Source organism: Dermochelys coriacea, chromosome 11, assembly GCF_009764565.3.
Source record: "Dermochelys coriacea isolate rDerCor1 chromosome 11, rDerCor1.pri.v4, whole genome shotgun sequence".
Lineage (NCBI taxonomy): Eukaryota > Metazoa > Chordata > Testudines > Dermochelyidae > Dermochelys > Dermochelys coriacea.
In genome coordinates this window covers 28,417,626-28,434,752 of record NC_050078.2, presented here as the reverse complement: position 1 = coordinate 28,434,752, position 17,127 = coordinate 28,417,626, and the positions used below count along the sequence as shown (strand labels likewise).

At 40.0% G+C, this 17,127-nt stretch overlaps 1 protein-coding gene across 1 annotated transcript in view; it reads left to right on the top strand.

Annotated features, from left to right (window-relative positions):
* The window catches only part of NEB (nebulin), a 200,323-nt gene that overhangs the window by 50,952 nt on the left and 132,244 nt on the right, over window positions 1–17,127 (top strand). The window contains exons 39-48 of the mRNA XM_038422666.2: window positions 1,456–1,767; window positions 1,919–2,125; window positions 2,769–2,873; window positions 10,541–10,648; window positions 11,562–11,873; window positions 12,101–12,304; window positions 12,884–12,988; window positions 14,012–14,119; window positions 14,890–15,201; window positions 16,506–16,709. Coding sequence (XP_038278594.2) covers window positions 1,456–1,767; window positions 1,919–2,125; window positions 2,769–2,873; window positions 10,541–10,648; window positions 11,562–11,873; window positions 12,101–12,304; window positions 12,884–12,988; window positions 14,012–14,119; window positions 14,890–15,201; window positions 16,506–16,709 — 1,977 coding nt within the window. The remainder of the gene's footprint in view (window positions 1–1,455; window positions 1,768–1,918; window positions 2,126–2,768; window positions 2,874–10,540; window positions 10,649–11,561; window positions 11,874–12,100; window positions 12,305–12,883; window positions 12,989–14,011; window positions 14,120–14,889; window positions 15,202–16,505; window positions 16,710–17,127) is intronic.

Sequence of the window (17,127 nt, the reverse complement as noted above, 5' to 3'; positions counted from 1 at the left end):
TTATGAATTCTCTTTATTTTTTATATTGTTTATAAATGTGTTTACGTATAGCTTGTGTGACATTAAATTGGCTCACAGTGATCAAAGAGCAATTGCTTCACTAGGAAGATAGGGAGATACATAAGGAGTCAGTCTAGCATGGCTCTCATTCAGAAAACCAATTTTACCTGTATAGTACAAGTTGTTTGTCACAGTGACTTTGCTGGGGCACTTTTAAAAGGTGACGTATATAGTAGCTGCATGCTTTAGTTTAGATATACATGCGTTACTCCTTAATTGCTGCATTATGGAGTTCAGATGTTAGCCTCACCAATATTTGAATGCAACAAAGGGCACTTTGTAATAAATTATGTTTGCTGCTAATACTACAATGGTAGGACCTGATTACTCAGCTGTTCTCAGTCTCTGTTTAGGTGACATTTGCACTGAAGTCCAGGAGGGCAAATCCTGCAGAGAAAACCAGTACAGGGTTTCACTGTGCAAAGATGGGGTGGGAGCACAGAACTCAGGGTCCACACAGAGGTTCCCTGAATACCACTATTCAGGCTTTGGGTGTTGCAAGGACAAAACTAGCCTATGGAAGAGGGGAAGGGGAAGGCTTAAGAAGCTGACGCTGTGCTGATCCTCAAGTTCTTCCCCACAGCAGCTTCAGAGTTGTAATAGACATTGTGGAGTGGATCTGCAGCTGCTTCATAGCCTGGGAGGAGCTTTCCTCCCTCTCAAACCCTCTCTGAGGAGCTCAGCAGCGCAGATCAGAGCCTGACACTGGGCCTGTGCACTCTGCTGACTAGGATTTAGGCCAATGGGAGTGTGGCTTGAGTATGGACTTAGTTCGGGTTTAAGGGTTTAACCCATTACACCGTTATTAAGAAAACAAAACTCGGAAACAGTGGGAAGCAGCTTCTAAGTTTAAAAACAATTGTTCTGTCTTGGAACTAAACAAAACCACAGAGGTCATTTGATCTTCAAACTTGGGTCAAACTACAGACCTGAGCTCAAAGTGTTAGTATAATAAAATCCAAATATTTTTCAAAGGGATGCCTCCTGCAAATTGGAACTTCCTTCGTTTCTTATCAATCTCTCTATCTTCTCAAATTATGTGATGCCATGACAGTGAGATTCAGTAACAGCTGCCCCCAGAGACTACATGAGGCACTGCAGGTCGCATGGCATTATGAAGAAACTTTCCTTTTCATGGAAAAGATTTTTAGGATAATTCTTTTTAAAATGTCCCTCATAAAGATCAAAGAGATAGGACCCCTGAGTTTTTTCAAGGATTAACATCAGATTAAGTAGAAAAGGCTACTGGTGCTGTGTTTGCCACAGTGATGTTTAAATAGCATATTTCTAATGGACATGGATTTTTCTCAGAGGAAAGGTGGATTAATTATTTTCTCAATTTGTTTTGTTATAGGCAAGGTGGTTTTAAGGCCTTTTGTTCTGTTTTCTTCACAGTACAAATATAAATTAGGTTATGAAATGGATAAGGGGAAGCTTGTAGGCTTCCGCAGCCTCCAGGATGATCCCAAACTAGTCCATTTTATGCAAGTGGCTAAGATGCAGTCTGATCGTGAGTACAGGAAAGCCTATGAGACCAGCAAGACCAGTTACCATACACCTGCTGATACATTAAGTATCAGGGCAGCGAAGGAGGCACAAGGTAATATAACCAACTCTAACTACAAACACCTGATCCACAAATATATCCTCCTACCAGATGCAGTTAATGTGGAACTGACCAGAAACATGAATCGGATTCAAAGTAATGTAAGTTATTGTTTTTTGTTGTGAATTGGCCACTGTCTATACTGTTTTTTCAGTTTGTGTATGAATATGGGTAGATTTTTTTTTGAAACAAGCATTTTTCAGTTGCTGAAGTTTGTAAAATGTGTTTCCCTTTTTGTCTTCTGTTTTACAGAATAAGTACAAAGAGGACTACAATGAATGGTACAAAGGACTTGGTTGGAGCCCTGCTGGTTCTCTGGACGTGGAGAAATCTAAGAAAGCCACAGAAATTGCAAGTGACAGGAATTACCGTCAGCACCCAAGCCTTTTCCCCTTCACAAAACAGAGTGACTCCATGGACATGGTGCTAGCAAAACACAATGCGGATGTGATAAATCAGGTGAGTGTATACAGTGAAAATTGTGTATGTAAACAATCACTGTGTAATTCAGTATCTCTGCCTCTCTCCAGCATTGCTTAAAACACATGCTTCCCTGGCAAACTTGCTTTGCCAAGATAATTAATTTCTTTTTAAGGTGTGAGAGAACAAGCCATTTGCAGATTTCTTTTACCAGATCCAAGCACCCAATTGCTGGCTAAATAGTTCCTTCTCCCATTTTTCTCAGGGTTAGATCATGCCATTGTTACTTGTACAGTCTCAGTTATTCTCACTGGCATGATATAAATGTTAATTTCTAATTCTGTGGTGCCGGAGGGGAACTATAAGCTTTCATAGCAGCATTCAGAAGTCTAGCCAGTATGGGTCTCATCTTGCCCTCTTTACTAAGGATAAACACTGTCTTTAAACAAATGACTGTGGAACAGGCTGATAGTCATTGTGAGAAATGCTCATTAAGGGCCTGATGAATTGACTTCAGTGGGAGCAAGAATGGATCCTAATTCACTTGAATCATGGATTAAGTCAGTAAAAATATATACAATCAGCAACTCCCTCTCTCTTTCTCGGTCCATAAACAAAGTACACATAGAGAGCTCTATCTATCATTCATATTAGCATATCTGGTACTCTTTTTTTCCTGTAGCATATGTACACTCAAGCTTGGGAGAAGGATAAACTTCAGCTTCATGTGATGCCAGATACACCTGATATTCTACAGGCCAGACAGAACATGGCAAATTACAGTCAGGTAAAGAGTTTTAAAATACGTTATAGTTCGTTTTTGAATATATTCATTCTGTTTTCCTCAATAAAAGGTGTCCTGTTATTTAAGGGTAAATATTTGTTATAAACTAGAGGGAAATGAAAAATAGATGGGACTTAGACTCCTACGTCACTTAGGATCTTCTGAAAATGTTATCCTAAACCTCTTGCTAAACATAAATATTAGCCCTGTTCAGCAAGGTGAACTCAGAAAAAGGCTTACTACATTCTTTATACCTCCTACAGAGATGTACCGGGTCCTTCATGGCCTCAGTCAGAGTCGGTTACAAATTCCTTGTTATAAAATTCCAAACCCACTATGTGCAGGTTTCTCAACCCACCATCATGGACCCTCTGGGCACTGTGATAGTCTGTCCATTTAAACGCTTGTGCACTCCTCTGTGCAAAACCTCACCTTCATGCTGATTTCAGTTTTGCTGCCAGAACAATAAAATCTCCACAGCAAACAGCTGTGTTTCTATCAGCTCCCTTTGTGTCTGTTTCTCTGTCTCCCTCTCTGATGGGTTCAAATATAACATACTTGCAATGAGGAATTTATATCCCATGAATATCCTTGGTCCCACTCCCTGAAGAAGAAGAAATAGCAGATAATATATGTATAAAAGGGGAAAAGTTCACCTCGAGGCACCAGGTGACAGATTGCTGCTTTTTGGTGCTGCGGCAGTGTGAGCCAGCTAGCTAGAGAGAGGGAAGTAGGCAAATAAAGATAGAACAAAGGATCTGGGTTACAGTTACTGCTGGAGCTGTCCAGCACAAACAGAGCAGTGAGGGGAATGCAAGCAGCCATCTTGGCTGACCACGCACAAGAAGGCAGCATGTGAAATAGCTTTAGCCTGCATTGAGGGTCTTCAGCCAGCAGAGCGAGCTGAAAGGAAGAATTCTGCATTCTACAGTAAGCACACAGCCAGCAAAGGGAAAGCAAGGGCAGATAGTGCACAGTTTAGAAAAGGGGGAATTTCACTGTGGCAGAGAGGATATCCAGAAGGCATGAAGTGCAACAGTAGAGCAGAGTAAAATGGCAACTTTTCGGGGCAACGTTGGTGAGTCTGATGAAAACCACAAATCATGAATGTACCTTGAATGTTTTGAGCAATTTATTGCTTGCAACACCATTCCAGACAGACAAACGGTTTCAAACTTGCTGACAGTGATGGGTCCAAAGGCATAGAGACTGCTGCAAGACCTGTTGTGTCCAACTGTGCCTGGAACTTCCCCATATGCTGCAATTACTGCAGCAATACAGGAACACTTTACTCCTATCCCGTTGATGATAGCAGAATAATACCAGTTCCATCAGTGACATCAGAGAAATGGAGAATTGAGAGCACAGTTTGTTGCTGCTCTAAGGAAGTTGTTAGAGTATTGTCAGTTTGATGCCCTGTGTGACAAGTTTGTCTCTGGATTATGTAATGACAAGATCCAGAAAAAGTTAGTGTCTATGTCAGCACTTTCCTTCAAGAAGGCTGTTGAAGTAGCTATTGTCATGGATACTGCAGAGAAGGATTCTCTGGACTTCAGTGTGAACCAAGATGATCACGTCCTGCATTGGCAAGACAAAGGACCATGGGAATATACGAAATTTACATGTGGCTATTGTGCACAAACTACGCACACTGAGAAGGATTGTGAACATGCCTGGTTACCTGCAGGAAGTGCCAGAAGAAAGGACAAATTGCCATGGCCTGTTGCAAAGTTCAATGACTAGCAACCCAGAGTAACCATCAATCTAAGAAAAAAGAAAAGGAGTACTTGTGGCACCTTAGAGATTGACAAATTTATTTGAGCGTAAGCTTTCGTGAGCTACAGCTCACTTCATCGGATGCATTCGGTGGAAAATACAGTGGGGAAATTGATATACACACACAGGGAACATGAAACAATGGGTTTTATCATACACACTGTAAGGAGAGTGATCACTTAAGATGAGCTATTATCAGCAGGAAGCGGGGGAAGGAGGAAAACCTTTTATAGTGATAATCAAGGTGGGCCATTTCCAGCAGTTTACAAGAATGTCTGAGGAACAGTGGGGGGTGATGTGGGGGGGAGGAATAACATGGGAAAATAGTTTTACTTTGTGTAATGACCCATCCACTCCCAGTCTCTATTCAAGCCTAAATTAATTGTATCCAGTTTGCAAATTAATTTCAATTCAGCAGTCTCTCGTTGGAGTCTGTTTTTGAAGTTTTTTTGTTGAAGGATAGCCACCCTCAGGTCTGTAATCGAGTGACCAGAGAGATTGAAGTGTTCTCCAACTGGTTTTTGAATGTTATAATTCTTGACATCTGATTTGTGTCCATTTATTCTTTTACGTAGAGACTGTCCAGTTTGACCAATGTCCATGGCAGAGTGGCATTGCTGGCACATGATGGCATATATCACATTGGTAGATGCGCAGGTGAATGAGTCTCTGATAGTGTGGCTGATGTGATTAGGCCCTATGATGGTGTCCCCTAAATAGATATGTGGACAGAGTTGGCAACGGGCTTTGTTGCAAGGATAGGTTCCTGGGTTAGTGGTTCTGTTGTGTGGTGTGTGGATGCTGGTGAGTATTTGCTTCAGGTTGGGGGGCTGTCTGTAAACAAGGACTGGCCTGTCTCCCAAGATCTGTGAGAGTGATGGATCGTCCTTCAGGATAGGTTGTAGATCCTTGATGAGGCATTGGAGAGGTTTTAGTTGGGGGCTGAAGGTGATGGCTAGTGGCATTCTGTTATTTTCTTTGTTGGGTCTGTCCTGTAGTAGGTGTAGTTCTAGTGACACAGATCAAGACCTAGCCCTACACATGTTATCAGAAGCTGGAGTAAAAAATGGCATCTTGGTTACTCCCTTGATTGAAGGTGTTCCTGCAAGAATGGAACTTGATACTGGATCTGCCATCTCACCGATTTCTGCATCTGCCTATCACCAGATATTGTCATAAGCTCCTCTAGAAGAAACCACCGTGGTTTTGAAGCCTTATGCTGGAGAAAAGTTAGTAATAGAAGGGTTATTCCAGGTGACAGTTAAACTAGATGGACAATCAGTTGTTTTACTCTTATATGTAATCAAAGGAAAGTTATCATCATTATTTGACAGATCTTGGCTAGAGACGCTTATGGAAAATTGGACTGAGATCAAGGTTATCATGAAAGCACCCCAGAGTCTTCAAGAAATACTGGACAGACACTCCAAAGTCTTTGAACAAGACCTTGGACAGATGAGCAATGTTTCAGTGAAGCTCACTATTAAGTCTGATAGACAGCCAAAATATTGCAAGCCCAGAGTTGTGACTTATACTCTGAAGTCTCTGGTAGAAGCTGATATGGAACATTTAGTGAACACTGGAGCCTTATCAGTTTCATGTTCAGACCAGTCCACTACCTTGTATTGAAGATTTGTTTGCTCTTCTTAGTGGAGGACTGTGTTTCAGTAAATTGGATTTGCCTAATGCATACGTACAAATAGAGATTGATCCCACATCTCTCAAATATCTCACAATCAACATACAAAAAGGCTTCTTTTGTTGTAACAGGTTGCCTTTCAGTATCACACAGACACTTGTCCTATCCCAGAAAGCTATGGATGAGATTCTGAAGGGACTAAACAAAGTTCAGTGCTATTTGGATGACATCCTTGTTGCATGAAAGGATCCAGAGGATCATGTTCAAAATTTGGATGTTGTCTTGCAGTGTTTGGAAGGCCATGGACTGAGAGTATGTCAAGACAAATGTGGGTTTTCAAACCTTCAGCTGAATACCCTGGACAAGCAATTGGTACCATAGGCTTAAGGAATCACCAGAGAAAGAGAAGGTGGTTTTTCACGTACCACTCCAGAGAATGTGTCACAGTCACATTCATTCTTAGGGCTGCTTAACTACTAATCTGCCTAATCTGGTGACAGTATTGGCACCTTTACATGAAGTGTTACAAGCAAAGAAAAAATGGAAGTGGACTGTGTGTGTGTGTGTGTGTGTGTGTGTGTGTGTGTGTGTAAGGAAGCTAAGAAACTTTTGACATTAGCCGAAGTTCTTACTCACTTTGATGCCTCACTGCTATTGCAATTGGCTTGTAATGCTTCACCATCTGGAGTGTATGAGTTCTTTCCCCATATTTTTCCTGATGGCATGGAGAAACCAATTGCCTTTGCTTCACTATCGCTTACTATGCTTGAGAAGAACTATGTACAAATAGAGCAAGAAGCTCTTAGCATTATCTTCAGTATTCAGAAGTTCCATAACTATCTGTATGGTAGATATTTTTACCTTGCTGATGGATCATCTCTTGTCACTTTCAATTTTTGCACCTAAACATGGAATTCCATCATTAGTTGCTGCTCGGATGCAACGGTGGTCGTTGCTACTTTCAGCTCCTATACTATTCAGTTCTGTAAAGGAACTCAGCATGGCAATGCTGATGGGCTGCCATGCCTAAGCTCCCATTAGCCCAAAGAAACATCAGATAAAATGTTTTATCTCAATTTGATGGAGAAGTTACCCATCACTAGCACAGTCATCAACACAAATCCGCTAAAGGATGATGTGCTTTCTCTTGTGAAGGGAATGGTATTACAAGGTACAGTGTTAGATCATAAGAATCCCCAGTTTACGTCACATCAGCATGTTTTATATCTGAATCACAACTGCATCTTATGCAGAATAAGAGTGATCATTCCGGAATCACTTCACTCTCTAGTTTTTGAAGCTCTTTGTGATTTTGGCATTGTATGAGTGAAGGTTTGATGACAAAAATATTGAGAGGAAAGAGAAGTCCTATAGTATGTGTCAGTAAATTCAGCATGATCCTGGCCCAGCTCATTTACAGCTTTGGTGTAAACTCATGAGCCTCAGACTCATTGGACACATATTCACATGGACTTTGCCAGACTTTTAGTCACAGTCAATGCCTATTTAAAATGGCCAGAGATTTTAGAATGATTTCTACCACAACTACCAAACCCATTGGACATCTCTGGATGTTTAGCCAGTTTGGCTTGCTAGAACAGTTGGTGATTGACAACAGACTTCAATTTTGCTCTGAAGAATTTCAGAGGTTCCTAGCTTCAAATGGAATTCAGCACATATATTCTGCTCCATACCATCCTGCTACAAATGGACTTGCAGAATGGTTTTACAGTCATGTAAAGCCTGCTTAAGAGCTAACAAGTCTATTTTGAGTCATCAGCAGAAACTGGACAATTTCTTGCTTGTCCACAGGAACACAACACGTGCTACTACCCAGGAGTCATCTGCAACTCTTTTCTGGAAGTGATCTTTGTGTACCTATTGGAACCTGCTATCCTGATGTTGCCTCCTGTGTAGCCAAATCCCAATGAATACAAATTGATTAATGATGTGAGACTCATCATTTTTTTTCAAGTAGGAGACACAATGTGGACTGACAACTACAGTTGTGGAGTGAAATGTGTATCTGGAGAACTTGTAAAATGCACAGGACTTATTTTGTATGTGGTAAAACTGACTGGTGGTATTTTATGGAAATGATATATAGATCAGTTGCAGCCTTGACAAGTACCGGAGTCTGGAGATGTTCCAGTAGGATTTTCTGTTCCTCCTTTCAAACCTCCTTCCATTACAACTCCTAATGCCAACAGTTTGGTGGAAGAAACTTTGGTACCAGATCCAGTTGATTCCTTACCCCAAACTGTTCCTGTTGTCAAGAGCACTGCCACATCCTTGTCATCATATTATCCCAAGAGAGTGTGAAAACCAGTTGTATGCCTGAAGTTATATATTGTTTAGTTAGTGAGTTGTTATTCCAGAGCAGAATAATCCCTTGCAATTTGAGAGTCTGTGGTAGTCCACCCGCAACTTTTATTTAGGTTATATAGTATTTCATGTTAGCCATGTAAATGATGATGTATATAAATTTTGGAAGTTTTTTAAAGTAGGGTGGAGAATGTGATGTTCTGCCTCTTTTAATGTTTAGCATTCCCAGTGCAAAGCCTCACCTTAGTGTTGGTTTCAGTTTTACTGCCAGAACAATAAAGTCTCCGTAGCAGACAGCTGTGTTTCTATCAGCTCCCTTTGTATCTGTCTCTTTCCTTCTCTGCTGAGTCCAAATATAACAGGCACATAGAATACGAAGCATTTACAGTTGTTTCCACCTTTCTTTCAGACTATCTTTCTTAATTTTCCTTCTAAATATAGGATAGTGACAATCTGTGCTAGAGGTTTTTCATAAACTAATTAATTTTTGCTTTCTGTGGATGGTTAGAGGCAGGTCTATTACTTCCAAGTGCCAAGTGTTTAAATTATATGTGCATCATTCAACTGGATTGCCTTTGTTTAGAGCTACAATACATCCTCATTAATAGGAAATTTGCAAATCCATACCCAATATTGGTAGTTACTTCAGTTCCACTCCAGTGGCCAAATTTCCCTGCAAAGTATTAGTGAGTGACGAAGGTTGATCTGGTGTTTAGGGCACTAGACTAGAAGTTGGGAAGCCTGGGTTCAAATCTCTGCCCCACCACAGACTTTCTGTGTGGTTTTGGACATCTCAATTAGCCTGTCCACCTCATTTCCCTCTATGTAAAATGGGGATAATAGCACTTTTCTACCTCACAGGGGTGTTGTGAAGATAAATACATTAAAGATTTTGAGACATTATGATACTGGGGACTATAGAAGTACGCAAGATAGAGAGTGAAGTCTTACATTACTCAGGCTTCTTGGACCTGATCCTCAGCTGGGGTAAATCAGCATATGTTCTCTGAGATGGAGCTCCACATGACAATGGACATCAGCTGAGGATATTGGCCTGTTAGTTTTTACAAATTATCCAACAATATAGAACATACTCGTGTGTTATGAAACATTAGGATAAATAATAAAAACTAAACTGAACAAAGTATATTTTGGGTGTCTCATCCTTGCTTTTGGAGTGTTTCATTCTCAGGGTGCATCTAGTTCTGCTAGCCTCTCAAAGAAAGAACTAATTGAACTCTGATTTTTAAATTGGTATGATAGATGGGGATCAAATTCTTTCCTGTTGTAATGCCATTTACTTTGGTGGAGTGACAAAGGGAATGAATTAATCTCTAAATATTAATGATTCCTTGTGTAAAAACAAGCCTTACAAACAGATTATTTGTAATCTAGTAAGTACTTGTGGAAAAAACCTAAAATGTATTAAAGACACAATCCCAAATACTGCCCCTAAAGTGTCAAATCTTGATGTCCTTACCCGAGGGTCTATTGTAGATTTAGCCACAGCCCTGCATTAGACAGTGCAGATCACATTGCCCCAGTGAAAGTATCAGTAACTATAGTAAAACAATGCTTCCAAATGCTCCCTAGCACACAGAGGAACAGCCTGTGGGGGTGCAGTGTATGCTGTCCTGCATATCTGGCCAGCTCTGCTCGTAGGGAAAGGGCAGCCTGCTCCCTGAATGGGGCTCTTTGTGCTCTCACTTTTTGCATCCATGCATGGCTCAGCCACAACCTGGCCCTCAATTTTCACATGCACTTTTCTCAGGCAAAACTTTTGCCTGAGTAAGGGCTGAGTTAAAATGGAGTGTAATAGTCAGGGCTTGGATGCAATGGGCCTGCATGTTAAAATACATGTGTCCTATTTGTATTGTTTTTACAAAGATGCAGGGGGAGTTTTGGAAAAACTATCTGTTTTCAATTTTAGAAACTATACAAACATGGATGGGAAGAAATGTTAAAGAAAGGCTACGACCTCACACCTGAAGCTATTTCAGTGAAAGCAGCCAAAGCTTCAAGGGACATTGCAAGTGATGTAAGTGACATTTTCAATTCGATCTGTGATGTATTTTACGCACTCAGTCACAGTCTAATAAACCTCATTGAGCCAGGTCTGTCCCTGTGCTCTGAAGGTGTGCTGGCAGGGATGGAGAGCTAAGAGACCTTTTCCTCCCTGTGTAACCAGTGGGACAGAATCTCTTAGCATTGACGAGAGAGTAGGAGAGGGATTGCTCTCACATCATTGCACCATGACCCCAAGCTTGCTGTCTGCCTTCTATTTGGCATGGGAGCAGCCTGCAGTACCCAGGGCTATCTGCTTTGTGTTTTTAGAGCAGCAGCAAATTTTGACCCACTAACTCATCCCACCACCCTGAGTCAATCTATCATGCAGCTTAGAACAGGTCTCAGGGCAGACACATGCCCAGCACTGCTCCATATCCTAACCTCAGTGCAGCGCTTGTATATAAGGACAAGAGTTTGCTAATTTTTAGGGAAACATTCTGGATAGTCAGGACCCTACATTTTCCAATGCTGACTTTTATCCCTTGAGACACTGGATTATGTTTCTGCCTGGGAGTACCAAGCAAGCGGTCTCTCCAGATTGTAGTTAGTTGGTAATTCGTGCAGTGGAGGAGACATTCTGAGAGAAGTGCAGCCTGCTCTTCCTACGGAGTCGAAAGGCTCAATTCCTTCGGCAGCAGAGGCATTCCTAAGACACTAACATCAAGCAAAGTTATGCACATACATCAAGGGAATATTAGACCCTAAGTGTGAAACCATAATGATTTGCTCAGCTTCTAGCATCCAAGAGAGCAAGAAGTTCGAGTTTGCTTGTGAGTCTAACTGCCAGCATACATGGCATACTGGTGAATGTATCTGATAAGCTGTTATTTCCCCATTTTCTCATTCTTACCCTAATTTGAGTACCACCATCTTCATGATTTTAGTACAAGTATAAAGAAGGTTACCGCAAGCAGCTGGGACATCACATTGGATTCCGCAGCCTACAGGATGATCCCAAACTTGTGTTGTCTATGAATGTAGCCAAGATGCAGAGCGAGAGGGAGTACAAGAAAGATTTTGAGAAGTGGAAGACCAAGTTTAACATGCCCGTGGATATGCTGGGCTTCCTACTGGCTAAGAAATGCCAGTCGTTGGTTAGTGATGTAGACTACAGACGGATCCTACACCAGTGGACTAGTTTGTCAGACCAGACTAGCATCATTCAAGCTAAGAAAGTATATGAACTACAGAGTGATGTAAGTTTCCTTTTTACTTGATCTATTTCTTTTATATTTATGAAAGATATATTCATTATTGAAGGGAATCTGGTGTCCCTTTAGAGCAGAAATGACATTTCCTCTTTAGTTCCAGCAATACAGATCATAGCTAAACAAGCTCTATTAATTGCCAGTTAATCCTTGTCTGCATCAATGAACTGCATTAAAGAGAATGACTTTCCCTGATTTCTTTGGTTCCTTAACAGAATATATATAAGTCAGATCTTCAATGGCTTAAAGGCCTGGGGTGGATCCCATCTGGCTCTTTGGAAGCAGAAAAGAACAAGAAAGCTTCAGAAATTCTGAGTGAGAAGAAATACCGCCAGCCACCAGACACTGTTAAATTCACAAGTATCCCAGATGCAATGGATGTAGTTTTGGCAAAGTCTAATGCCAAAAATAGGAGTGATGTAAGTTTCTGAAGGCTGAATATTTAATTGAACAGATAAATGAACCTGTAATTTATTTCAAGCTCATATAATGTTAAAATTAATATCATTTGAGTCAACAGTGACTAATAGGTCTTTAAAAAAGGAATTTTCCAATTGTTGGTCATAGCCATCCGTTTAGCAAAATGTCAGATTTCTGTGATTTTTGGCCCATTTGGCATCTTGAGTTCAGCTGTCAAGAAGTCCCAAGTGTGATTCAGGAGATTATCGTGGCTGCTCTACAGAACTTATTTAATGTTAAGTATAAATAATGTCTTTACCCATATTTAGTCATGCTGTATATGGGACTGTTATAATGATAACTCTTTGGCCTTCTACATATAAAAGGGATGCAAAAAAATGTATTTAAATAGAACTCTAAGTGATTAATGCATTATTTTCTTCAACTATCCATCTAGTACCATTTATATCTCCCACACTTTATACTTGTGTGACATGTTTTTGTATTGCTGTTAAAGACATAAGGTGAAGCTGAATGAAATCTGCTGTTTATACGAAGATTCGATTAGACACACTGGTTTTGTTTGTTTCTCCTTCTAGAGACTTTACAGAGAAGCTTGGGACAAGGACAAGACTCACATTCACATCATGCCTGACACTCCTGAAATCCTTTTGGCTAAAGCAAACTTAATCAATACAAGTGATGTAAGTTTGATTCCATACTACACTGGATGTTCCAGGAGCTTATGATTTGAAAATTCACTTCATGAATGCAGTCTAAATTGCAGTAAAGTCCTTCAGAATTTATTCTGGAACTCTATATTCTTACAACCTTTAACATGCCCATGGTCTTTTTCTGGTAAACTTGTTATGTGGAGGGAGCCAATATGGCAGCTATTAGAATACAAGAAAAATACCAACAAAGTGTGCAGTATGAGGTTGCTATCTTTAGATATGTCCATTTCATCCCTGTTGCTCAAATCAACATCTTAGATACCTCTCCAATAGAATGTAATTAGTCTAGCAACCTGTTCTGGGAAAATGTCTAATTGTAGTGAGTTGAATTTTTAGAATTATAGACTACCATTTTTTGTCAAATTCTCCTTTGTCCTGGAACATAAGAAAGAAATGCCAAAAAGATTTATCACTAGTATTCAAGAGGAGAAGTCATGATAGGTTGAAAACAGACACATGGGGGGGGGAGGAAGAAGGGAGGGGTCAGAAAATATGCACTGTTGACCTTTTCAGAAGTCCACATCATTGTGGTCTGCAGCAATGTTTATTAATCAGATTACATATGTAAAGTAAATGACAGTATTGGTTGCAAATGAGTTGCAACCAAAAACTTTTATTTACCTCTCCCCAGTCAATCTATTGCAGTTATGCAATAATTTCCACCCTTAGTGGAAAATATTCTGTAGCAAGAATAGCACACAAGACTTTTGACTAATTTCTAGCACCAAGAAAGCCATCTCAGAGACCTAGAAATGTGCTTTTTAATTTAAAAACATGATAGCATGGCTAGCATACATTGGCAATTGAAAATTAGTAGTAGCCAACTCCATTTGATAAATTCACCCTTGTTTTCTCCACAATGTAAAAAATAGGAATTCAGTTCTTGAATTATGGTGTAAAATACATAGCATTTCCTTTCTCTCCAAACATCAACATTGGAATACTTTTCTGCAAAGTGTGCTTGCAATCATTATTGAAAACTTATCTCAACAGAAACTCTACAAATTAGGATATGAAGAACTGAAGAAGAAAGGCTATGAGCTTCCTCCTGATGCCATATCACTCAAGTTAGCAAAGGCATCCAGAGACATTTCCAGTGAAGTAAGAGTCTTACTAAACTAAAATAACAGATAGTGTGGTTAAGCCCTATGGGGCTGAATCAGTGCTGATTGAAATCAATGGGAGTCTTTCTATTGGTGTCAGTGGGATAAGGTCTTTCTGTCTTTCAAAAAAGAAAAAGATGGCATACACTGGATGCTTCAATGCAAGACTAGTCATCCAACATACACTGTGTTTGTTTTTTTCAGTCTGCTACTATATATATCACTTAAACCCAGTTTATTATTGAAATTTTGTGGATAACATTGACATTTTATTTCATTTGAAAATTGACATAATCCATCAGTGACTTAGACTGTGCTGTGTAGTTGCATGTAATTGTTTGAAGATGAATGTCACTCACTGAAATAGAGTTTGAATTCAGATTTAATATTTCATATCAAACCTGGAATTAACCATTACATTGACTGTTATTTGCTAAGTATAACCTGGATCCCACAAACCCGTACGTGAATAGTCCCAATGAAGCACACTAAGTCCGGTGGAATTCGCCACATAGATTGGGACTACACAGATGAGGAAGGGTTTGCAAAAGCTGTGAACCCCATCCTATGAAATTATAAGGGCTATATCTTCCACTATAGTGGGATTAAGGATACTCGGCTATTTATAGGAATCAATCATCACCTCATAGGATTGGGTTCTTAGTATGTTATAATAACTAAGGAGTTTCACCAACAGTTTTTACAAAGGTAGCATTTCTAGGTTGAATCTGAAAAAGCATCAATTATTTTTTTCTTTCTTTCCAACAGTACAAATACAAAGAAGGGTATCGCAAGCAGCTTGGCCACCATGTGGGAGCCCGCAACATCCAGGATGATCCGAAGATGGTGTGGTCTATGCATGTAGCCAAGATCCAGAGTGACAGGGAGTACAAGAAAGATTTTGAAAAATGGAAGACCAAGTATAATAGCCCAGTGGACATGCTGGGAGTCGTGCTGGCCAAGAAATGTCAGGAACTAGTCAGTGACATTGATTATAGACATCCTCTGCACCAATGGACGTGTCTGCCAGACCAGAACAATGTTGTACATGCCAGGAAAACTTATGATCTTCAGAGTGATGTAAGTCCTACTTTTAGCAGCTTTGTGAAACCTGCAGTGTTTTATTAAATATATTTTTGCTCCTATGTCAAAAAACATATTTAAGGGCTATATTTCTGGACTCTTTTGTCCTGCAAAGAATACTGGATTGGTGAGTATTTTCAGACCAGTGACAATAGAAGTGAACTCTTCTACAGGTTAGTAAGCTCACAATTAGCAGCATGCAGTTTTCTATTTGTATACTTACTAAGTACTGATCTCTTCTTGAGCAACTAGGAGTTAAGTTTGTTGCAGTGGATTTGAACTCGCCATGGAGCAGAGTGAGAGCAAGACCATCTGAATTTCATATCTGTAAATAATTACTATTTTGGCTGTATAAGTGACATGTCAAGACCTCAAGGGGCTGGGAAGTGCATCCTCATCTGTGACATTTGGCAGAGGAAGAGATGGCTGTAATTGCTGAAATGCACTTTGAATGTCTAGGCAGTCTCTCCATTATAGTTGTAGATGAATCTCTATCCTGACAGAAACAGAATTTCCAGCAGGTGGAGTAAGATTTCTGTGGAGTAACTAGTATAGGCAGAATTGACCCTTGGTTTCAGAGACTGTTAGGGCATGTCTACATTGTAACGTAAATCCAGAGTTGTACAGCTCGAGTTAGCAGACCCTGGGTTTCTTGATTTAGGGCTTGAAAATTTACAATCATTTGTATCCCCAGATTAGGAATTTTTGAAGTCTGGGTACCAACCTGGTGTTCTAGCATCTATGCTGTGGTGTGGAGGCCCCAGTCCAGCCACTCATATCCAAGACTTTCTAGTGCCCTCCACAAATATGCTCTCCAACCCTTTGTTTGTGGTGCACTGTGGGAAAACTTGACTGTCCACCAAAGTTGACTGACAAAGAAATTTGGCCCATGGGATTGTGGGATATTTTTGGTGGACTCCCAGAGCACAAGTCTACAATGTAAAGCAATAGGGATGGACCTATGGGTCCAGGCTTGACTCTGCTTGGAACCTCCACTTCCTTGGGGTCCTGGGACCTGGGTCCAAATCCTGATGAAGTGCAATTTATGCGTAGACCAGATGGGTGATGGGGGAGGATTGAGCCTGAGGTTTGAACCCTGGGCTTACACTGCAGCACAGATATACCCTCAGTGTTGAACTAGCACTGTCAGAGGGCTCTGAGGTGATAACCTCTGTTATCATATGATATTGATTAAACATTGAGACTCTCTTTAAGTGGTGCTGCTTTGCATTGAAGAAAAATGTTCATGTTGTCTAAATAAATAAAATAATGAACTGTCTTGTCTTCCTCTGTAATTTCAGATTTTATATAAATCAGATCTTCAGTGGATGAAAGGCATTGGCTGGTCCCCAGCTGGCTCTCTGGATGATGAGAAGAATAAGAGAGCAACCCACATCCTGAGTGACCATACCTATCGACAACACCCAGACACAATCAAATTTACTAGCCTGCTTGATTCTCTACCAATGGTTCTGGCAAAGCACAATTCTGAAATTATGAACCAGGTGAGTTTTCTATTTGTTTACAATTAGAATTAAAATGATATATTTTTTCTGGATGCTCAAGATTTGCTTTTTGGTTTCTAAGGAAAATAAAGAAGCATAACAATATTATAGCCTTTTCATTGAATGTCAGGGATTTATTTCCATTATAAGTGACTACTTTTGTTTTGTATTTTGAGTTTCTAGCACATAGTTAAGGTATATTTTAAATATATATATTTAATAGTTGCTTATGTTTAAGATCAGAAACATGAAAAAGTGGTATAATAAGATATTGGCTTTATGTTTTTACATGTTGTTTTATGTTGTTACAAAATAATTCATGTAAAGAGCTAGGCTGTATATTTCCTTTTCAAGGAGGGGTGCAATTATTTATCATGATTGTGCAGAAAATTGGCCAGTTATACCTAGCAAAGATATT